The sequence below is a fragment of the Bos javanicus genome, chromosome 15, assembly GCF_032452875.1.
Source record: "Bos javanicus breed banteng chromosome 15, ARS-OSU_banteng_1.0, whole genome shotgun sequence".
Lineage (NCBI taxonomy): Eukaryota > Metazoa > Chordata > Mammalia > Artiodactyla > Bovidae > Bos > Bos javanicus.
In genome coordinates, this window is record NC_083882.1 from 45,327,740 (window position 1) to 45,351,749 (window position 24,010).

At 44.5% G+C, this 24,010-nt stretch overlaps 1 protein-coding gene across 2 annotated transcripts in view; it reads right to left on the bottom strand.

Annotated features, from left to right (window-relative positions):
* Positions 1 to 20,786, bottom strand: part of OLFML1 (olfactomedin like 1) — a 30,580-nt gene extending 9,794 nt beyond the window's left edge. Inside the window, exons 1-2 of one of the 2 annotated variants that reach the window (XM_061380524.1) lie at positions 20,227 to 20,786; positions 17,197 to 17,485 (exon numbers count right to left, since the gene is read on the bottom strand). In XM_061380524.1, coding sequence (XP_061236508.1) covers positions 17,197 to 17,485; positions 20,227 to 20,355 — 418 coding nt within the window. In that variant the 5' untranslated portion in view covers positions 20,356 to 20,786. Of the gene's footprint in view, positions 1 to 17,135; positions 17,486 to 20,226 lie in introns of those variants that run through there. The other variant, XM_061380525.1, reaches the window with a different exon arrangement.
* Positions 20,787 to 24,010: the final 3,224 nt, after the last annotated feature.

A 24,010-nucleotide genomic window follows, 5' to 3' on the forward strand; every position in this document is an offset into this window, starting at 1 on the left:
ATGGCATTCAGGGTCCTTTGTCTGCATTGCAGGAGCAGCTAACAGAAGGATCCCCCTACATGCTGAACTCTGAGGGCTATGCGCTGTGGTGTGGAAGAGAGGGGGCGGGCTGCCCTGTTTACCAGGACCTATCTCTGCCAGGGCTCAGTATGCCTTGTCTCAGTTTGACCAGCTGAATCTGTCTCATGTGAATGCTCTCCTCTTCCCACAAGCTCTGTGATGACAGATGATGAATGAACAAGGATTTAGGACTGTATGTGATCACAGATACCTTTAATGGGAAAGGGGTGGTCCCATGGGCCATGAGAGAAGCTCAGAAGCTGTTCCCTATTGAGGAACAAGTCCAAAAGCTTGAAAAATTAATAAATACCTACAAATACATGTAATATGCTTGGTACTGTGATTAGGTACTTCTTTGCTTATCTAGATCTTATAGTTCATCTAAGCGGTAGATATTTTAATCTCTATCTTCCAAGCTAAAAAAGCAAAGGTTTGGATAAGTAACCTGATAGATCACCCAATTAAGGGAGCCTCTGAGCTGAATCTGAGCTGGAAGGCAGGGCCAGCCAAGACACCCCTAGCCAGGACACCCCCAGCCAGCCCAAGGGACATAGTGGATGGGCTTGTGGACATGGTGGGAAGGGGTGGAGAATGGGTGAGCCTGGGTATGCCTAGAGAGGAAGAAATGAAGGCAATGGACTCCCCAGGGCCTATTAGCAGGATGATAAGATATCTGTCCTGACTAGGGAGCTCCCAGCCTGCCCATTCCTCTTGGAGGAAAGTCAGCAGACTTGCAGCCAGCTATGAGGGACTGTGGCTAAGAACAAGGAACAATCTATGTCTCATCAGTGATAAAATATTCATTTAAAATACAGCAGAAATGGGACTTTCTTGGTGGTCCACTGGTTAAGCTCCACACTCTCGACGCAGGGGGCCAGGGTTCAATCCCTGATCAGGGAACTAGATCCCACAAGCCACAGCTAAACCTGCATGCCACAACTAAGACCTGGCACAGCCAAATAAACAAATAGTTTTTTAAATAATAGAATACAGCAGTAATTAATACAAACATTCTTCTTCCTCCTTCTACCCCTCTTTGAAGAAATAGCAAAACACGAGAGTGCTAGATGGTTTTGATCATGGAAACACAGTTCTGGGGGAGAAAGCACAGAAGTTTCCCCTGTGTGCTCCCTTCAGCTTTCTCCTGTCCCTCGTAGCTGGAACCTGGCACTGGGAGTAGAGATCTCAGTGGTCTGAACTCCATTTGGTTCTCTGTGTGACTCCCTAAAAGTCCCTTGGTCAATCTAGCTTTTCCACCTGTAAAATAAGAGGTTTAGCCTGGATGTTGTACAGTTTATTCAGGTGAATATTCTATAATTTTTTCATAAATTCCTCTTCTTTTGGAATTTGGGGAGAATATACTTCCAATGTTTGAATAATGGGGAAAGTTAAAACTCCCTGGTGTGCCTCTCTTAGAAGAGATAATTAGCGGGACTAAAAGGTTGAGGAAGGCTAAGAAATAAATTGAAAACCTTTGAGTCCAGCCAAGATGCAAATTATTTAACAGAGATACTGACATTTTGCAAATCAGAGAATGAAAATCTGTGGTTTACCCCTCAGGCAGAACTGTAGACAAGCAATTAGGGTAGAATTTGGCCCAAGGCCTCAGAGTGAATTCATTTATAAATATCACTTATTTGAAAGTTCTTAATATTTTCCCCCTTTTTCAATAGTAATACTCTCTAGACTTGGTGAGACTTTTCCCTCCATAAGGAATGACTCAATCAGAGTTATATTTTAAAAACAGTGATGTGGGACTTTCTGGTGGTCCAGTAGCTAAGACTTGGTGCTCCTATTACAGGGGGCCAGGGTTTGATCCCTGGTCAGGGAACTGGATCCCACATGCTATAACTAAAGATCCCACATGCCACAGCAAAGGCCTGGCACAGCCAAATAAATATTTAAAAAGAAAAAATAAAAACTGTGCTGGTTATTAGTAGAGAATTAACTTGGGGTAGAGGTGGAGGAGAGGGGAAACAGGGAGACAGGTGGAGAGTCTGTAAGCGTAATCCAGATGAGAAAAATCTAAATAGTGATGGGAATGAAAAAATGGGCACAGATTCAAGAAACAGAAAAAGAGAGGTCAGGTAACTGATGAGTTTGTGGGAACCGAGTGACAAGCCAGACTCAAGGTTGTGAGACAGGAGGGAAGGGGACGGAGCACAACCTTTAAGAGAATGGCATTGAGGACATGACAAAAACTGATCAGAACCGACCAGGCCCAAGATGGCGTAAGACTTGACTTCCACTAGGCCTTGATCCTCATTATACGCTCATTGTAATACATCAGCAAGCTAAACGCACGCCACCAGTGCCATGACAGTGCTGAGGCCAACCAACAAAAGGTAACATTTTGACTTCTTGGGACTTCCCTGGTGGTCCAATGGTTAAGAATTTGCCTGCCAATGCAGGCGACAAGGGCTCGGTCCCTAGTCTGGGAAGATGCCACATACTGCAAAGCCTGCTCTCTAAAGCCCACGAATCACAACTACTGAGCCCATGTGCTCCAACTACTGAAGCCCATGTGCTTAGAGCCTGAGGTTTGCAAGAAGAGAAGCCACTGCAATGAGAAATCTGTGCACCACAACAAAAAGAGGTCCCCGCTCACCACAACTAGAGAAAGCCCTCACACAGCAAGGAAGACCTACTGCAACCAAAAATAAATAAATCTGGACTCCTTCAACCACCTGAATTGTATTCATGTTAATAAACATTTATCAGTACCTAGCAAATGACAGTTACATGAGGATGTCAAAAATGACAGCCCTCAGATGAGTAGTCAATAATAAAACTTCAAGTTATTTGTGTCCTGGAAATTAGTGGCAGTTATGCTTTTCCCCCATATTATATATATATATATATATATATATAACTTTTAAGTTTTATTTTGTATTGGGGTATAGCTGATTAACAATGTTGTAATAGTTTCAGGTAAACAGTGAAGGGACTCACCTATACATATAGATTTATTCATTCCCCTTGAAACTCCCCTACCATCCAGGAAGCCACATAACACTAAGCAGAGTTCCCTGTGCTATACAGTAGGTCCTTGTTGGTTATCCATTTTAAATACAGCAGTGTGTATATGTTCATCCCAAACTCCCTAACTATCCCTTCCCCGCATCCATTCCCCCAGCAACCATAAGTTGCTCTGTGAGTCTGTTTCCCACAGAATGTATTTCTGGTATGTCAGCATAGTACCCAGGGTCCTTCAGCTGACTTCTTCTGTCACTTCCCCACCACACTGGACTAATCAGTAATCACCAAGCTGACTTCTTCTGTCACTTCCCCACCACACTGGACTAATCAGTAATCACCAAGCTTGCCATGGCCTCTCACAAGTTTGAGACTTTGCCTCTACTTTTCCTTAGCTCATCTTCGCTAACTTAGGATACATCTTCTTGTCCTTCAAAACAAAATCTCTGACTCTTGCAGAGCAGCTACTTGCTCTTTTTTGTGTGTCCAAAGCTTTCTGTGCAGTCCTCTTCCAGGGCAATTCTTGGGCTGAATTGGAATTGCCTGCTCACTGTTTCCTTGCAAGCATTTTAGGCAGAATCTATCCTTTATTTGTCTTTTTATCCACAGGGCCTGGGACAGGGTACATATCTCACTCACTATTGAAATTCTTATTGCTTACTGACCAAACTCAGGAACCAGTTAGGTTCAGATGATGCAGTATTAGTCAGTTGCTACCACAATGCATGCTAGGCCAACTTAGAAATCAAGTAGATTCAGATCACAAGAGGTACATGTGGACAACAGCAAGTGCTATTGCACTGCCTAGAAAGCCTGATTAGATGGAAGACAGGAGGGCAGGAGGACCAGCTTATATGGAATGGTACTCAGTGAGCCATGGGAAGATCCGGCTCTGCAGAAGGGCTGTGAGTTCAGGGTGAGTGCTTAAACAGAGCCTGGCGTACAATACATGCTCTATGTATTCTGATGAGTTTCACAGAACTCTTTAGCAAAACCACATGCTAAGTCCCTTCAGTCATGTCTTACTGTTTGCGACCCTGTGGGCTGTAGCCCGCCGGGCTCCTCTGTCCATGGGATTTTTAAGGCAAGAATACTGGAATGGGTTGCCATTTCTTTGTCTAGGGAATCTTCCTGTCCCAAGGTTTGAACCTGTCTGTGTCTCTTATGTTTCCTGCATTGCAGGCAAGTTCTTAACCTCTAGCGCCACCTGGGAAGCCCAGCAAAACCACATCAAAGGTTTATCTAGGTTCCCAACTCTAGAAGTATTTCATGGCACCCAGTACAGAGCCCTGCCAGCTTCCCTTTATTGGTGATTAGCCATTGAGTCTGAGAAGAAAACAGAGGATGCATGGCTGTTGGTTTGTATGGCTATGTGCTGCTCAACAGCATGGAGTGTGAGGAAGCTGGGAAGACCTGTGAGCAGTAGTGAGTGCACAGCTTCCACTGTGGGTCTCTATAGCTGGAGTTCAACACAGCCAACCTCCTTCATGTGTGTCCTTTCAGAAGAGGCCAGCTTTCCATAACCTCCTTACCTTAGCTGGTTTTCTTCTGTAGTATTTAACTTCGATCTGACATATTGTAAATTTTCACACTAACACCCCACTCCAGTACTCTAGCCTGGAAAATCCATGGACAGAGGAGCCTGGTAGGCTGCAGTCCATGGGGTCGCTAAGAGTCGGACACGACTGAGAGACTTCACTTTCACTTTTCTCTTTCATGCATTGGAGAAGGAAATGGCAACCCACTCCAGAATTCTTGCCTGGAGAATCCCAGGGATGGCGGAGCCTGGTGGGCTGCTGTCTATGGGGTCGCACAGAGTCGGACACGACTGAAGTGACTTAGCATAGCATAGCATAGCATAGAATATTAGTTCTATGAGGGCAGGGCTTTTTGCCTAATGTGCTATGTTCACTGCTAGATATCCTGTCCTAGATTAGCATCTGGCACATACTACAATTTCTCTATTTTAATTGTAAATATGTTAAATATCAAGAGATGTTAACATACATCAACAAAAACTCTCTAGGGTCCTGAATAATTTTTTAAAAAATGTAATGAGTTTCTGAGATAAAAGTTTGAGAATTGTTGTCCTAGAGGATCCAGGCTGGTCAACACTCATGCACAAGTGAAGCATGGAACTGGCAGTCCTCCAAGGAATTTCTGATCAAACAGCCTCTGTTTTGCATTAGTTATCTAACTGTTGCGACATCTTAAGCATTTCAAGCTTATAATTATGAACTTTCTGCTTTTATTTAATTTTTATTTAAAGACTGAGCTGAGTTTTGGTTTCTGCATAGTGGGTTATTTTTTTTTTTTTCCTTCAATATTCTTACTTAAACTGAAAAGGATGAAAATTTTCTCAGTGTCAAGGTGTGATACTGCCATCCTCCCATTTATCTAGCTAGAAAACAGAATCATTTTGACATTTTGCCATGAATTCTTCTTACACAATCAGTCATACTGATGCTGTTCTATCCTTTCTCAAAGTAGGCTGGTGTAGCACTCGCTGACCTCATCCTAAACTTTGCAGCAGCCCTCCTACAGGTTCTTCAGTCTCCCCTCAGTCACACTGGTGCTCCATCCATTGCCTTCATATAGATATTTGCATACTTAAAAACTCATCTTGATGACTGCGTCTTTCCCAAAGCAGCAAGACCAAAAGTCTCATACTGATGTTATTAGAGGTTCTATTGGAAGGATGGGCTCCAGAGCCAGACTTGAACTTGCTTTGGCAAAAAAAAAAACTTGGTGAAAGCAACCAGATCTTGGTATGCATGTGCCCTCTCCCTCAGACATCTTCCTCAACCATGAGAACAAGCCCAGGTTCGCCTCCAAAAGATCAGATGCCACGTGGAGAAGAACCAAGCCACTGCAGCTGAGGCCGTCCTTAGCCGGTCATCCCCTGGGGAACATGCCACTAACGGTGGATGCACGAGGGGGTCTGCTGGGAACAGCTAAGACTGGCCCAGGCTGACAGAACTGCCCAGCTGCCCCGTGGACTCCTGGGAAATAACCAATGATTGTTTTAATCCACTAAGTTTCAAAGTGGTTTGTCATATAGCACGGTTGTGGCAGATACCTGGTGCAGGGCCAGGGTAAGGGAACTGTGAGCCAATAGGGAAACTGAGATGAATCTAGGGGGTGGTGCTTAGTCTTCAACAGAGCAGGTAACTCCGAGTCACAGTTTCATCATCTGAATAGAAGTCATAATAATATCTACCTAGCTGAGTTGTCATGGGTATTGGACAACATACCAGACAAAAAAGGCTTAATGGAATCCCTGGTAAATAGTTGCTTCCACTTTCCAATAAACTGGTCCTCAATGTCAGAAAATACTGAACCCTACTCTGTGCCAGGCACTGTGTTAGACTTGGGGAAAGAGCATGCACCGTGTAGAGAGGCATGGAGTATACTTCAATATACTATATGAAAGTAAGCTTTCAGAATAGCAGGTTCAACATAGCATAGAGAATCAGGTAGATGGGGATAGACAGTACTGGGACAAGACTAAGCGGGAAATGTTCAAAGCTGCTGTGTTCAAAACTTATGGTTACCAAAGGGGGAAGGGAGGGAGAGACAAATTAGGAATTTGGGATTAACAGATATGACAGTAATATACATATTAAATAAAAAACAAGGACTTACTCTATAGTACAGGGAACTATATTCCATATCTTGTAATAACCTATAATGAAAAAGAATCTGAAAAAGAATATATACATATAACCAAATTTTTCTATGTATAAAACTGAATCACTTTGCTGTACACCTGAAACACTGTGAATCACCTATACGTCAATAAAAAAATAATTTTTTTAAAAACGAAAAAAAAGGTGCTGTGTTCAATTGTTGGCTTATTATCTACTTTTATAAAATGGTAAATACAATAGATACAGTATATACTATGTCCGTGGTTTTTATTTAATCAGCAGATATTACTTTCAGAGAGAATAACAAAACAAATTATTTAAAGAAAGTTAGATTGGGGTCAGTTGTAAAGGACTTAATGTTATTTTATGGGGTTTGCTTTACCCTGTAGGTTGTAGTTGCCTTGAAAGATGATAAAGCAATGATAACCCTGGTAGCAATACAAGATGAAATCCTGGAACAGGAAGATCAGTTAGGAGTCTTGTACAATAATCAGGACTAGAGATGATGAGAGAGCAGGGTAGAGGTAAAGAATAAAGTTGAGGGATATTCAGAAGGAAGAATCTATTGGATATGGTGACTTATCAGATGAGGCCCAAAGGAATGCTCCTGAGATTCCCACCCCAGGAGTGTGTGGTGGGGCTCTTCTGTTAACTGAGCAAACAGTGGGGAAAGCAAAGGAATGTCATTGCTTAAAAATAAGTGAAGGAAAGGCAGGGAATTAAAAACCAAGGGTTAGAGGGAGAGGGGAGTTGACCCTTCTTGGCCAGGATTTGAAAGAATGATTTAAAGCAATTTGTTTACGAGTAGGAATCATCAAATAATGACCAAGAGGTGTGACATGGTGTTCACGCATGTCCCACAATAATGAGGCCCCTGGGTGCAGGCATTTAGTCTCAGAGCAGAGGGCTTCTACCTGAGGACCTCTGTGACAGCCCTGGAGATGGCCTGCCTGGCTCCAGTGCCTCCCTCTTATGAGCACCCAAACTCCCCTACTGCCAGTCCATTCTGAACGCTGGGGCCAGAATGATCTGAAAACACCGACCTGAGCCCGGACACTCACATGCTTACAGAGAAGTAAGCAAAACAGCACGGTGGGAACGGTTAGTATGTGTAGGAGTCAGCCTGTCTTTGTTTGAATCCTCCTCTGGGATTATTAGCTCCTCACAGTTCACATGATTTATTCACGCAGTACCCTGATTTCCATATCTATAAAATGAAGATTAATTCTAATACTTATCACATAGGTTTGTTGTGAGAATTACCTGATGTAATCCAATAAGACTCCTTTAAATACTTAAAGATTACAAGGTACATCATAAGCACTCAGTAACTATTAACTACTATTATTCATTGTATTTTCATCCTCCACAGCTAGAAGGTGAAGAGGTTCGGTACAAAGGAGTTTAGCTTTTGTCTGTTTCTTTCATCTCCTCTCTACCACTTCTCCCTACACTAGACGTCTGCAGAACACTAAGCCCGATTAGGCCTATGGACCTCTATATGCTGGTCATTTGCTTGAAAGGCCCTCTACTCTCTTCTCCATTTAATTAGTTCTTTTCCAACATTAAAACTCAGCTTGAGACTTCTGTGGTGGTCCAGTGGTTAAGAATCTGCCTTGCAATGCAGGGGATGCAAGTTCAATTCCTGTTCAAGGAATTAAGATCCCACATGCCACAGAGCAACTAAGCCCTTGCCCTGCGACTGCTGTGTCCACACACTAATGCCTGCCCCTGTGCTTCTGTGACACCCTCCATCAGAGCAGCCATCATCCTATCTATTATTCTGGGTTTGTTTAGATGGTTTCCCTACTTGGCTGCAAGCCTCTTGAGGACAAGAATGTTATCCTAGTCAAAGTTCCAGCTCAAATGCCTGGCATAATGCCAACATATTTCTCAAATTCAGTTAGACTTCTGTTGAGTGAATGAATAAATGAATGAGTCACAGGGAGAATGAATGGGGAGGTTCACTCCACCTGGAGCCAAAAGCCATCAGCTAAAACAACTTAAGGGGGATTCCCTGGTGGTCTAGTGGCTAAGACTCTACACTTCCAATGTGAGATCAAATCCAGGTTCGACCCTTAGTCAGGGAACTAAGATCCCATGTGCTGCAACTAAGAGTTTGCATGCCTAAACTAAGAAACCTGCATGTCCCGACGAAGACTGAAGGTACTGCGTGCTGTAGCTGAGACCCGGCACAGCCAAATAAATATTAAATAAATATATTTAAAAAAACAAACAATTTTGGGACCTTCTTTTAATACCTGTGTGATGGTCCTAGTGGTATCCTCATAGATCACAGGCCTTCCAGGTGGGTGCACAAGAAGTAGACTGGCCTTTTTGAATGCAGCACAGTGACCTATGGGACTCTCCAGTAGGCAGCATAGAATAAGCTGGATGTACACTTTTGGTATTGCTGCCCAGCATTTGTGAATGCAGCTGCTGTGTGTGTATGTGTGCACATACACATACACACAAACACAAGTACTCCCATATTCTCTTGCACTTACACCTGTGTATACACCTTTGTGGGAGATATTCTTCTCTGTTACAATTTAAGAGCTATACATCTCTCAATGTTTTGTTGCACTCATCACAAACTAATGGACCTTGGGAGTTGGCTCACAAATACATTTTATTTGGCTTCCAGTGGGATTTTTGCTTGTTTGCTTTATTTTGTTTGATTTTTAACAGTTTTGAATGTGAGGCACTCAAATTTATACTAGTTGAGTGGATCCCAGAGGCATGTGAATTTGCAGCAATACACTTTTTTCTCTGAAACATGATCTAACAAAAGATATGAGTTATTTACTTCAGTAGGGAGAGGGTTATTGGAGGTTATTTGCAAGCACCCTTGCAAATAAAGGAGCTGGACTAAAACAGGAAATAAAATAATGCTATAATGACTTGTTTTGACTGCCTCAAGAATTTTTCTTTACAAGCTGTTTACAAGTTAAAAAGAGGTTAATACTATTCTGATTCACACAAGAATGGAGCCTGTGGAATCTGCCAAAGACTGTTAGTTAGATAGATTCTTAATCTGGGCATCTGAGCCGCTGGTGCTTTGCCGTAAGTTGCCAAGTGCAATGCAAAATTTCTTTTTTTACTTATAGCAATTATAGTACCAAAGACTTGGAGTGACTTTGTAAGTTAAATTGTATTCAGGTAACTTTCACTCACTGCATTCTAAATTGTGTGTTAGACAGAAAGGGGGGGGGGTGGGGAAAGAAAGAAAGAGAAAGAGGAGAGTCTGTATGAGTTAGAGTTAAGATTCTAAGAATTTTACCTTATCCCCAAACATCCTTGGAATTGTAGGCCTCACATGAACATCATTTGAGGATTACTTCTAAATAAAGGCTAAAACTAGAGGACACCTCTAGAAAAAAAATGGCTTAATTACAGAGCAACTCTACCTTATTTACTATCCCTAGCATCCCATTTAGACTGATGGTCAAAATTTCTTAGGAAATCTCCTAAGGCATAATGTTGAACTTTCTAAGAAAGTTATGATATCCTATCTTTCTAAGTTTTTCAAAGACACTCTCTGAGACGGCACGTATGTATGAATGAAACTCTTAATGTGACCTCTAGTGACCCTCCCTAGCCCATAATCCCATATTTGGCTACACAAGGGTTTTGACTTGAGTCTTAAGAATTCCTGTGGAAGTTCCAGAGTTGGCACAGTTCCAGCGGCCAAGGTTAGAAGACAGGAAGATGGGAGCCTTTTGGGAAGAAGGTGGGTAGAGGAAACAGCACCAGCTGGGATGCACAGAATTCTAAGGCTCCCACCCCCACGGTCATGCCCTACAAACTTCCTCCCCTTGAGTGAGGGCAGCACCTGTGAATATGATAGTTCTGCTTGACTAGGTTACATTACAAGACAAAACTAAGGAAATTCTGTAGATGTAATTAAGGTCCCAGGGACTTCCCTGGTGGTGCTGTGGTTAAGAATCTGCCCTTCACTGCAGGGGATGTGGATTTGATTTCTGGTCAGAGAACTAAAATCCCACATGTCTCAGGGCAACCATGCCTGCATGCTGCAACTAGAGAACCTGTGTGCCACAAACTGCAGAGCCCAGGCACTGCAACTCCTGAGCCCACATGCTCTAGAGCCCATGTTCCACATCAGAAGCCTATGTGCTGCAACTGGAGAAAAAGCCCAAGTGCCACAGCGAAGACTCAGTGCAGCCAAAAAATATTAAAGGTCCCGAATCAGTGGACTTTGAGTTAATCAAAAGGAAGATGATTATAGGTGGGCTTGACCTAAATCAGATAAAAAACAGGGGCTGAGCACTTCCCAAAGAGAAGCACTCTCCTCCTGGCCTTGAAGGAGCAACAACCACATTGTGGGCTGCCTGTGGAGAGGTGTGGCTTCTCGAAGCTGAGGGCCTCCATCCTACAACCCCAGGAAGGTGAATTCTGTCAACATCAATGAGCTTGGAAGAGGGACCTGAGCTCAAGGTGAGAATGTAGTCCAGGTAACACCTTGACTGTACCCTCGAGAGACTGTTGAACGAAATGTCCAGATAAGCTGTACCTGGACTCCTGAATCCACAGAAACTCTAAGCCAATAAATGTATACTATTTTAAACTGCTAAAGTTGTGGTAATTTGTTACACAGTATTAGCACAACTAACACAGGCAAAGCTACTAAGAGAAACAGCCCAAGGAATGGGGGAGGGGACAATATTTAAAACACAAACAGTGCATGGAAGGGGAATACACTGGCACCCCAAAGTCCATCCCTGGGCACAGAACCTCTGCAAACAATAGGTCAGAGCGACCCCATGGACTGGGGCCCACCAGGCTCCTCAGTCCAAGGAATTTTCCAGGCAAGAGTACTGGAGTAGGTTGCCATTTCCTTCTCCAGGGGATCTTCCCAACCCAAGGATGGAACCCAGGTCTCCCACACTGCAGGCAGACTCTTTACCCTCTGAGCCACCAGGGAAGCCCACTAACCACACAGTTGGGATTGTTTACATCTTTCCCTAAACCAAGCTCTGAGGGGCCCGCTATCGGCATCTCTTCTACAGACAATTTTTACAGATTTCTCCTTGGCAGGTCCTGACCCTGGATCTGTGAGTACAGGAATGAAGACGTCAGGTATGTTCACATTCTGGTTAAAGTGTCAACTACACACAGATGTGTGTAGCTGAGTGTTAGTGCTGCCTCAGAAGACTGAATGAGGTGCTCTGGGAGCACTAGGGGCCAACCCGTCTAGTGGAGGCCCCAGAAATGTTCATGGAGAGTCCACAGCAATTTTGAGTCATAAAGGGTGGGCAGAAAAATTATATATATATTATATATATATAATATATATATATAATTATTATATATATATTAGAGTGGTTTCCCCACCAGGGCTTCCCTGGGGGCTCAGACAGTAAAGAATCTGCCAGCACTGCAGGAGACCCAGGTTCAATCCCTGGGTCAAGGAAATCCCCTGGAGAAGGGAATGGCTACCCTATATATATATGTACAAAAATTGCTACTGCATGTGAGTGAGTTATGCGGGAAAAAGAGGGACATCAGCTCAGGCCACTTTGTGATGGGCCTTCCCCATCTAAAATGCTGACATTTGAGTGGGTTTGTTGCTGTTGATAATTGATGACAAACAACAAAAACAGTCTACACCGAGGAGTGAGAGCATCTGTGCGTGTTGTGGGAAGATGCACGTAACAGCGGACGGCAGCAGGAGGTAAGACCAGAGGCAAGAGAAGCGGTGAGAAGGCCAGCGCGGGATACAGGTGTGTTTCCGCTTGCTCCTTTGTCCCTGCTATGAGCACAGGGCCCACCCAAGAGTAGGGGGCAAAAAGTGCTTATTGAATCATAAACCGACAGATCATCAAAAGAGGGCTCCCAAGGCAACGGGCATGGAAGCAGCAATTCTGAAAACGCTGAAAGAGTTTTCACTCACCATGGAGCTGGGAGAGGGAATATTTTAGGCATCCGGGGTGTGAGGGATGAGGCAGAGGAGAGGGTTGTAAAAACAGAAAGTCCAGACTCAGGACCTCTGTTGAGCTCTAGGTGGAGTAGAAAGGGGCCACCTCAAGGCCTGAGGGGTTTAGAGTGTCTCAGGGATCCAATCCAGCACCATGGTTCAGGCTTGGGGTCCTCCCTGACCCTCAGCATGAAAGTTCAGGCACATTGTAGCTCAGGCTACATTAGCACCCACTCTTCCCTCCTGGTCAGCATTTTAGGGAGCTGTTCATTTTCCACTGGCTCATCCTTACCCTTATGCCTAATCCATAGACCCATGTTCTCCCTCAGCTGTTCCCTCTCTGAGTATTCCCAGATGGTGCTAGTGGTAAAGAACATGTGTACCAATGCAGGAGATTTATGAGACACAAGTTTGATCCCTGAGCTGGGAAGATCCCCTGGAGGAGGAAATGGCAACCCACTCCAGTATTCTTGCCTGGAGAATCCCATGGACAGAGGAGCCTGGAGGACTATAGTCCATAGAGTCACAGAGGTGGACATGACTGAAGTGACTTAGCATGCACACATGCTTCCTCTCAGAAGGAGGAGGTTCATCTCAAGACAAGGCTGAAAAGGACCACTCACTTGACCAGTTTGACTAAGTGCTTCTTCTTGTAGATAAGGCACTCTCCTCTCTGTCTTATGACTCACAGATAAGATGTTCTTTTATCTACCAAAACCTAATAACTCCTCTGCCCATGCTAACAATCCCCCTGCCCATTCATTCATTTGTTCACTTAGTTACTCACTGACAAATATTTATTGAACATCGACAGTATTCTAGGTGCTGGGACTCGGCACTGAATGTGAAACACAGGATCCAGGCTCTTATATGAGATGAGGAGGCATAAAATGAACAGCAAGCAAATAAATGAACTAGAAGACCTCAGAGTAAAAAGTGCTCCAGGAAAAAAAACCCAAAAAGAGTGAAGTAGTAAGTGCTCCAAAATGTCTCCTGGGTTTCCTATCTCAACATATTTCAGACCAACCACCCAAAGGCCTAAGCGCCAAACCTAGGAAGCATCTTGGACTTACCCTTCTCACTTATTTTTCACATTCAATTATCAGTCACAAAGCCATGCCTATGCTGACTTTCAATGACTCTCAAATCCATTTGTCCTTCTCCACCCCACTGACACTTCATGCAGAGATGATAACTTGTTGCCCATTTACTGCAGCATTTCCCTAATAAGCGTCCTCTCTTTAGTCTTGCCCTGTTCCTACCTCTCAGGGGTCTGCTTGCTGCTGCTGCTGCTAAGTCACTTCAGTCGTGTCCGACTCTGTGCGACCCCATAGACAGCAGCCCATCAGGCTCCCCCGTCCCCGGGATTCTCCAGGCAAGAATACCGGAGTGGGTTGCCATTTCCTTTTCCAATGCATGAAAGTTAAAAGTGAAAGTGAAGTCGCTCAGTCGTGTCTGACCCTCAGCGACCCCATGGACTGCAGCCCTCCAGACTCCTCCGTCTATGGGATTCTCTAGGCAAGAGTACTGGAGTGGGGTGCCATTGCCCACTCTGCAGGGCTCTGCTTAAAATTGCTCAATAGTGGAGGGAGGCATAAGAAGGAGGGTGTGTGTGTATATATGTGTATGTGTATATATATATATATATATAAATAAACACACACATATGTGTATATACACATAGATATTCACATACATATAGGACAGAAACAGTATGGACATAATGGAAGCCGAAGATATTAAGAAGAGGTGGCAAGAATACACAGAAGAACTATGCAAAAAAGATCTTCACAACCAAGATAATCACGATGGTATGACCACTCACCTAGAGCCAGACATCTGGAATGCGAAGTCAAGTGGGCCTTAGGGAGCATCACTATGAACAAAGCTAGTGGAGGTGATGGAATTCCAGTTGAGCTCTTTCAAATCTTGAAAGATGATGCTGTGAAAGTGCTGTACTCAATATGCCAGCAAATTCAGAAAACTCAGCAGTGGCTACAGGACTGGAAAAGGTCAGTTTTCATTCCAATCCCAAAGAAAGACAATGCCAAAGAATGCTCAAACTACCACACAATTGCACTCATCTCACATGCTAGTAAAGTAATGCTGAAAATTCTCCAAGCCAGGCTTCAGCAATATGTGAACTGTGAACTTCCAGATGTTCAAGGTGGTTTTAGAAAAGACAGAGGAACAAGAGATCAAATTGCCAACATCCATTGGATTACTGAAAAATCAAGAGTTCCAGAAAAGCATCTACTTCTGCTTTATTGACTATGCCAAAGCCTTTGACTGTGTGGATCACAATAAACTGTGGAAAATTCTTCAAGAGATGGGAATACCAGACCACCTGACCTGCCTCTTGAGAAATCTGTGTGCAGGTCAGGAATCAACAGTTAGAACTGGACATGGAACAACAGTCTGGTTCCAAATCGGGAAAGGAGTTCGTCAAGGCTGTATATTGTCACCCTGCTTATTTACTTTATATGCAGAGTACATCATGTGAAATGCCAGGCTGGATGATGCACAAGCTGGAATCAAGATTGCTGAAAGAAATACCAATAACCTCAAATATGCAGATGACACCATCCTCATGGCAGAAAGCGAAGAAGAACTAAAAAGCCTCTTGATGAAAATGAAAAAGGAGAGTGAAAAAGTTGGCTTAAAGCTCAACATTCAGAAAATGAAGATCATGGCATCTGGTCCCATCACTTCATGGCAAATAGATGGGGAAACAGGGGAAACAGTGACAGACTTTTTTTTTGGTGTTGGAGGGGGTGGGCTCCAAAATCACTGCAGATGGTGACTGCAGCCATGAAATTAAAAGACGCTTCCTCCTTGGAAGAAAAGTTATGACCAACCTAGATAGCATAGTAAAAAGCAGAGACATTACTTTGCCAACAAAGGTCTATCTAGTCAAGGCTATAGTTTTTCCAGTAGTCATGTATGGATGTGAGAGTTGGACTATAAAGAAAGCTGTGCACTGAAGAATTGATGCTTTTGAACTGTGGTGTTGGAGAAGACTCTTGAGAGTCCCTTGGACTGCAAGAAGATCCAACCAGTCCATCCTAAAGGAAATCAGTCCTGAATATTCATTGGAAGACTGATGCTGAAGCTGAAATTCCAATACTTTGGCCACCTGATGCAAAGAATTAACTCATTTGAAAAGACCATGATGCTGGGAAAGATTGAAGTTGGGAGGAGAAGGGGACGACAGAGGATGAGATGGTTGGATGGCATCACCGACTCAATGGACATGAGTCTGAGTAAACTCCGGGAGTTGGTGATGGACAGGAAGGCCTGGCGTGCTGCAGTCCATGGGGTCACAAAGAGTCGGACACGACTGAGTGACTGAACTGAACTGAACATATAGCTGATTCTCTCATGTTGTACAGTAGAAACTAAGACAACATTGTAAAGCAATTGTATTCCAATAATAAAATTAAAAAAAAAAAAAAAAAAACGAAAATCTTAAACACCCTTCAAACATTGTTCAATGGTTCTCAGTAGTTTCTTTAGTCAAGTTCAACCCTCTGAACTTGGCAAGCAAGATCTTTCACTATCTGGGTGCTACTGACCCTTCAGCCTTGCCCCCCCGGCACTCTCCTGCCCCACACAGCCTCCACTCAGCCATCCCTGCAGATCTGTGTGTGCAAGTGCTACTTGCTTTTGATCTGTTGCCACTCTCGCTTGACTCGGCCTCTGCTTATCCTCTCTACTATGTTCGAAACTCAGATCAGAAGTCACCTCATTTGGGAAGACCTTTCTTATAAATGACCAAAGGAGCTTTTACAAGGATTACATGGAAAAGATACATGCAACGCTTGGCCTAAAGACGGCATTCAGCTGCTTATATTTTGTTTACCTGATGGAATTTTCTCATATTTGGGGCAGGCATAGTTAGCGCATAAAGTTTTTCTATTTTCAATGAAACCATCTCAGAATACAGCCTCTGAGGCATGGACTTGTCTCCCTCATTGTTTTTAATGAGATGGACTCATGCACAGGAAATTTTCCTTCTCATTTATGATTTTGTTGCTTGATACTTGTTATTTTCATTTGAGCTCCTAATCCTTATTCTTAATGGCCTGGAAGTGATTCTGATGGATCCTAAGATTAGAGATAAATATCTTGAATATATCACCATCCCAACAGCACAAACAATAATAATTCACAGTAGTCCTTGACCCTGAGGATTGGCTGTTGCCATTTCCAATTTTATATTGCTTCTTGGCACACTCTCCCTACTCCCAGGGCACTGAGAGAATCCACCAACCTGCCACTCTCCATGGAAGGATGGGACCACACACCTCTACCAAACTAAGCCCTTTCTGGGTTGACTTCTGACACCATCGCCCTGATCTTCTATGGAGGTTTTAGGAACTCTCTGAAAAAGGGAAAGCTGCTTTCTGAGAATACATTTTCCTTTGGATACCTGTTCCTTGATAAGATTTCTCTCCCAGCACGTGCCCACAAGAGCACACACCCAGTTCTTACTTGGTCGGTCTCCCTACCTGTGTGAGGTCTGTGTTCTGAAAGTCCCCAGAAGGGGTGGTAAAGATGTGGCTCTCTTACTTGCATTTAGTAGCATCCGGATCCTTTGGTCTTCCTCAGCCTCTTGGACTAGCTTTTCTTCCAGCACCTTGTCCTCTGACTCTACACACGCGTCAGCTTCCCGCAGGTACTCCAGGTAGTCGATCTCCCGCTGGGCGCGCTCCACTCTCAGCGCCAGGTTGTGGACTGCGCTCTTGTACTCACTTGTGTAGGTGTGACATTGTCCCAACATAATGGAGATGTTTTTCGAGAACTCTTGGAAATCTTGAATGTATGCTCTCGTTGCTTGGGTACATTTCTGCAGTCCTTGCTTCAGTCAGAAAATAAATTCTCCAATTATTTCCAGTTATTTAAACTGCCCAAGTAATGTTAATAACTCTTATTCATAGAAATAGACTTTTAAAATACAAACAGCTAAAAGGGGGTGAAATTAAAAAAAAAAATCACCCATAATTCCTTAACTCAAAGAACTATTGAAACTTTGGTGTACACATCTTTAGGTTTTCCTATGCATTTAGTCATACACGTATAAACATATGTTAATGTGATTTTGCTACATGTTTGTTTTATAACATATTTTTAATTTGCTGATATATTGTGAACATATTTCAATACAAATTAATATATATTTATACCATAATTTTAATAACATAATTCCATTAAATTGATTAGAGTCTTTCTAATGAACATTTGGGCTTCCCTGGTGGCTCAGATGGTAAAGAATCTGCCTGCAATGTGGGAGACCCAGGTTCGATCCCTGGGTTGGGAAGATCCCCTAGAGAAGGAAATGGTAACCCATTCTAGTATTCTTGCCTGGAGGATCCCATGGACAGAGGAGCCTGGTGGGCTACAGTCCATGGGGTGCAGAGAGTCAGATGCGACTGGGCGACTGACATACACATAAACATAACAGACATTTACATAGTTTTCAATGATCCGCCACTCAAACAATGGTGAAGAAAATCTTTGTCTTTATACATTTATACTTCTCTGATTATTTGCTTAGGATACATTTCCAGATGTAAGCTCCATCCCCAGCACCTGGCACATAGTCACACTTAATATGAACTTACTGAATAAAAGAATAAGTTAAGGGGTCTTCCCTGGTGGTCCAGTGGTTAGGAGTCTGCCTGCCATTGCAGGGACACAGGTTCAATCCCTGGTCCAGGAAGATTCCACATGCCATGGAGCAACTACGCCCATGTGCCACAGCTACTGAGCCTGCTCGCTAGAGCCCTGGAGCCGCAAACTCCTGGGCCCACGTGCGGCAAGTACTGAGGCTGGCTCACTGTGAGCCTGTGCTCGACAAGAGAAGCCACCACAGCGAGAAGCCCGAGCACGGCAACGAAGAGTGGTCCCCACCAGCTCCAACCAGAGAAAAGCCGTGCAGAGCAACAAAGATCCAGAGCAGCCAAAGATAAATAGCTTAAAAAAATATTTTTTAAAAAAAGGAATAAGTGAATGAAGGAAATGGGATGGGTTTCTGGATCAGGATGTATACTTAAAGACCATCTGGTGGTTTATCAAAATGCTCTCCACAAAAGCTGTAAAAATATATACTTTGAACAGCAGGATGTAAGACTGTTCAGTGAAGAATGAAAGAGAGATTGAGAGAGAGAAAGGTGTGTGAGAGGGAGGGAGAGAGACAGAGATAGAAACAGAGAGGATGAGAGGGAAAGAGAGAGAGGAGAGAGAAATTGCCTAAATCTATCCTCTTTTATTCTTACCCCACCCCCACCCCACACACCCCTGGATGTGGGATCACATCACTTTGCACGTGTTTGCCTGGCCAACAGTGGAGCCACCCAGGGCTTGGCTTCTTCCTGAGGTCACCACAGTCAGGGTGGGAAGACCTACATGAATCACACCCTCTTCTTTTCAGTCCACGTTCATAGCTATGAACATATCCATCTGTACTCAATACCCTTGTCTGCAGGCAGACTCAAGTCTTGTGGAAAGCTTGCAGGGATGAGACTGGCACTGAACCCCAAGGCAGGGCTGCGGCAAATGAAGAGGGACCACAGCTGAGCGTAATTCAGGCACACGTAAGAAAGTGAGATCGGGAAGGTCTCTGAGGAGAGAACCAGTGAGGCAGCGGCAAGAGGCATTGGCCTGGGAACATTCCATCTGTGGCTCTCAGGCCTCGGATCACAGGACCTCAGAAACCCAGTGCAGCCTGCTCTGAGGAAGTGTTCTACCCTGGAATAGAACACTTAGTTCTATTTCAACCAAATAGTTTGGACTTAAAGAGTTTTCAGGAAATGTAGAAACTAAATACCAGAGATAAGCGTGTCTTTCAGAGAAGGGAAATAATTTATCAAAATTTAACTTGTACAAAAGCCAGGCGGGACATAAGAAATAGCTGATGTCCATGCCAGGGTGTGTTAAAGGTTAGGACAGGGGGTTACATTTGCCCCAGGGAGTCTGTCCCTGGTGCAAAAATGTTGGGTTTTGCAAATTTTAATGAAGTGGCAGCTACAACACTTGGGGAAAAGGCCCTGAAACTTCCTCTCTAACACTGCTGAAACCTGCTCATTTCTAAAACCAAAGCCAGTTCAGCAAAAGAAGCACGAGCTTCTCAGGAAGCCAATATCATGACTGTTTACAGTGACCTAAAGTCTCACCATTAAAAGATACAAAGAAAACTAACATGTGCTGTCCTCCTGATATAGTAAAACATGAAGAAAACATGACCAAAATGTTTAATTTTCCTATTTTAAAAACTGAGCAATTGAATAATAACATTTTAGACATTTACCACCATGCCAGGCAAGGTTCTAAGTAGGAATTAATTTATTAAATCTTCTGAATATTAGTAAGAGGTAAATTCTAGTAATGGCCCCATTTTACAGATGAGAGAAACTGCCAGATCAGGTAACAGAGAAAACTGCTCAAGAAACCGCTAGACAATGAAAAATATTCAGTGTACCCTTAGCAGTCTTATCATTCACTATCTGGAAAAACACATCCCAGTAGGTAGGGAAGCATGGGTAAGAAAAAGTGACTTCTGGGAGGCAGGTTCCCTGGGTCAGGGGCATGGATGCCACCTACCTCCAAGACTTGAAAGCGCTGATAGATATAGTGCACCATGGCCGGGTCCTGGGCGCGTTGCGGTGGGGGCAGGAAGGCCATGAAGACCAGAGCCCTGAAAATGCAAGCTCGCCTAAGAGCCAGCATCATCCTGCAAACCACCCAGGGCGGGAATCTCTTCTGCTGCTGCTTCTTGAAAAAGACTCAAGGGTTAGGGTGGTGGTCTCCTGCTTTCTAGCCGCTGCTGAGAAAATCCTCCAAAAACAGCCGGACAGCAAAGTCTGCTAGTTACTCCCTCTGATGCGTGATCTCACTTTGCAAACTGGTGATCAAGTCCAGCTGTTGGCAAGTCGTCCCTGGAGGCCTTGCAGGCCAACTCGGGGTAGAGAGTTCCCTGGGTCCAGCATCTGCTGCCATCACCTTTGACACATGGGGACCCTCTGCAGATAGTGGCTGCCCCCTCTTCAGGCATGGGTGAGTGTGCATGGGGTGGGGAGGGGGGCCGGGAGGATTTCTCCCCTCTGCCCCGCTCTTTTCTTTTTACTTTTGCTTTCCTCCTCCCTAGAGAACTCTGCAGTCCAATCACAGCCCTGACCCCATACACACCACCCCCAACTTCTCAGAGCTGGACTCCCATTTTAGTTTCTGGCCAAAATTCCCGAGATCCTTTTCCCAGAAATCCTGATGGGAGACCCCACCCCGCCTCCAGACTCTCTTTGCATTCCTGCAGCTCTTAAAGGCACAGCAAGGGAAAAAAAAATGAAAGCTCTCTTACACCTCCGTCTTGGAGCAGGCAGGGCACAGGCCCCATTGCCCCTTGGGGAAGAGAGCTCCAATGGGCCACACGCCTAGCCACCCAGGGAGATAGCTGAGGAATCTGAAATTCAAGCTCAGAAGAGTTTCATTAAGAACCAAACAATTGCTGATACAGGGGCACTTTCAGAGCCAAACCATCACTAACTCTTCCTTAGTGAGGAAGTCCTTGAGTTTTTTCACTCTCCAGTAGCAGAATTCCCTTCACCGGAAGCAACAAGCCAGCCATACAAAGGACTCAACTCACATTCTTAGTACAAAGTGGTAAATTCTTTCGATTTTTTGCCTTTTCTGTTCAGGCCTACTTATTTTAACCTCTCCTTCTGTGGTTGGGTCCAGTATACTCATGGTTCTTTCTCAATCACCAATCAAAGTGGAGAAGGTTGGGGCATCTTTGAGAAGTGAAAAGAACTCTGACCAGGAGTCAGAGACCTGGGTTTGTATTTGATCCCCGCAAGAGACACTAAAAGAATTTTCCAGCGTTGCCCCTGCATGTCCTTGTTCCCATTAGTTGTTCCTCTACCTCTCTTTCAAGTGACTTTAGCCCCTAACTGTCCCTCCTCACCCTCTTGGTATCATCGCAGACAACAGTTCCTCATCCTTAAGAAAAATCCCTATTTCTAAGAACTATCTTTGACAACGTTCAGGCCCCTATGTCTGCGGATGTAAGTGTACTAAGTCACGTCATGTAAGGGGATGTGAGTACTGTGGGATTTTGGTGTCTTTGGGATGAAGGACAGGGAATGGGCTGGTCCTAGAACAAATTCTCTGTGGACATCAAGAGGCAAAGAAATTCTCTGAAATAGATGAAATTCTGCTCACCCTTCCTCTTAAATTCTCATTAAAAATACTGCCCGCTCAGCCTCCTTCCCCAAGTAAGAAGGCTCTTTTGGAAAACTCTCATACTTGCCTTTTTAAAATAAAGTTTTATGTCAACAGTGCTCTGGTTGATTTTCTTGATGAATGCCTCAACTCCTAACTGTGAGATAGTGAACTAAGATGGATAAGATCCAGCGGAAGTGAAACACAATTTTTAGGAGGCGGCATTTTCCTGGGGTACACTTTTTCTTGGTTTTCTATAGCATGGTTACATTATTTTTACAATGAAATATACATTCAATTTGGAGAAGGAAATGGCAACCCACTCCAGTGTTCTTGCCTGGAGAATCCCAGGGACGGGGGAGCCTGGTGGGCTGCCGTCTCTGGGGTCGCACAGAGTCAGACACGACTGAAGAGACTTAGCAGTAACAGCAGCATACATTCAATACTAGAGGCTTTCCAGAGGGCACAGTGGTAAAGAATCTGCCTGCCAATGCAGGAAATGAAAGAGATGTGGGTTCGATCCCTGGTTGGGAGCATCCCCTGGAGTAGAAAATGGCAGCTCACTCCAGTAATTTTGCCTGGGAAACTCTATGGACAGAGGAGCCTGATGGGCTACAGTCCATGGGGCCATAAAGAGTTAGACAAGACTGAGCATGGATGCACACACATATATTCAACACTAATGGCATGTGGAGGATTATTGGAGACTCAGTGAGAACGAAGCAAGAGGCCTTATTGTACTATGTGTCCTTGGGCTGCTTCCAGGGCTGCCCTTGTCCACATGCCTCTGAAAGGAGCTCCAAAGAGCTTGGCCTCAGAGGCCCTTGGTTCAGTCCTGGCAGACACTCCCGCTCTGCCCCACACGCTCTCTCCTCATTCACCTGCTTCATAGAGACACGCCTGGCCTCTGACCTCTAACTGCCCACACCTGGTCTTGCTTGGTGATTTTACTCTCGTGATTCCCAAGGCAGTAAAGTCTGCAGCTGGAACCCCTAACCCATTAGGATTGATGAGCCATGAGGCAGAACCAGAATGGAAACCCTCATGTTCTTATGACCAGAAATCTCACAAAGGAAAATTAAACTCACTTCAGAGATAATCACAGCTTTGACTGATATACAGTGGCCAACCGTGGCCTTTCTTATTCAGAGCAGACCTTAACTCAATGGAAAGAAAAGATGGCCTGGTGCCCTCAGCCTGCTGTTGGGATAAAATCATTCATTTGGCCCTTCTGCCTCCCTTACATTTAATCTCTGGCCTTGATCACTGCTGTAATCTCCTTAGGAAGGACAGTGGCCAAGCACAGTGACTCCCTTTTCTCCTTTACAACTGAAGACCCCCTGGAGAAGGCAATGGCACCCCACTCCAGTATCCTTGCCTGGAAAATCCCATGGACAGAGGAGCCTGGTGGGCTGCAGTCCATGGGGTTGCAAAGAGTCGGGCAGGACTGAGAGACTAACACTTGTGTGTGTGACACTTGTGATCCTCTGCTCTCCTGCCCTGGTATCCTGAGAGAGGAAACTTAAGCCCTTGACAATTATGACCATGTCCCCAGTGTGGCTGGATCTGAGTCACTAGTCCTTGACCTGTAAGCCCAGCCCTGAGTTGCTATTTTTCCTTAAGGGACAAGTCAGAACTGGACACATCAACGCCCAGCCTAACCACCCCACTGAGGCTGATCTCACTCAGCTTCCCAGTCCTCCTGGAATTCTTTGCTATCTTCATCACTGGTGGTCCTTTGGCTTGGTGCCTCCATATTAACTGACCCTACTGATTTCTAGAGCCTTCATGCATTGGAGAAGGAAATGGCAACCCACTCCAGTGTTCTTGCCTGGAGAATCCCAGGGACGGGGGAGCCTGGTGGGCTGCCGTCTCTGGGGTCGCACAGAGTCGGACACGACTGAAGCGACGCAGCAGCAGCAGGAGCCCTACTCCCTGCACCCTCCACTTTACTGAGAGGTGCTGGCTGGCTCTGGGAAAGTCTGTATGGAGGAGAACGTATATTCTTGGGAAGGCAGAGGCCAACTCAACAGCACCCCATCTGGGATACTAGAATTCATCATTTGGCTCTGAACAGGAAATCTCTCTTCTCTTTTTTCCCCTGGTTTTCCCTTTTATCTTTTATTCACCACTCCTGTTCCCCCACCCCCAATAGCTCATTGCCTTAAAA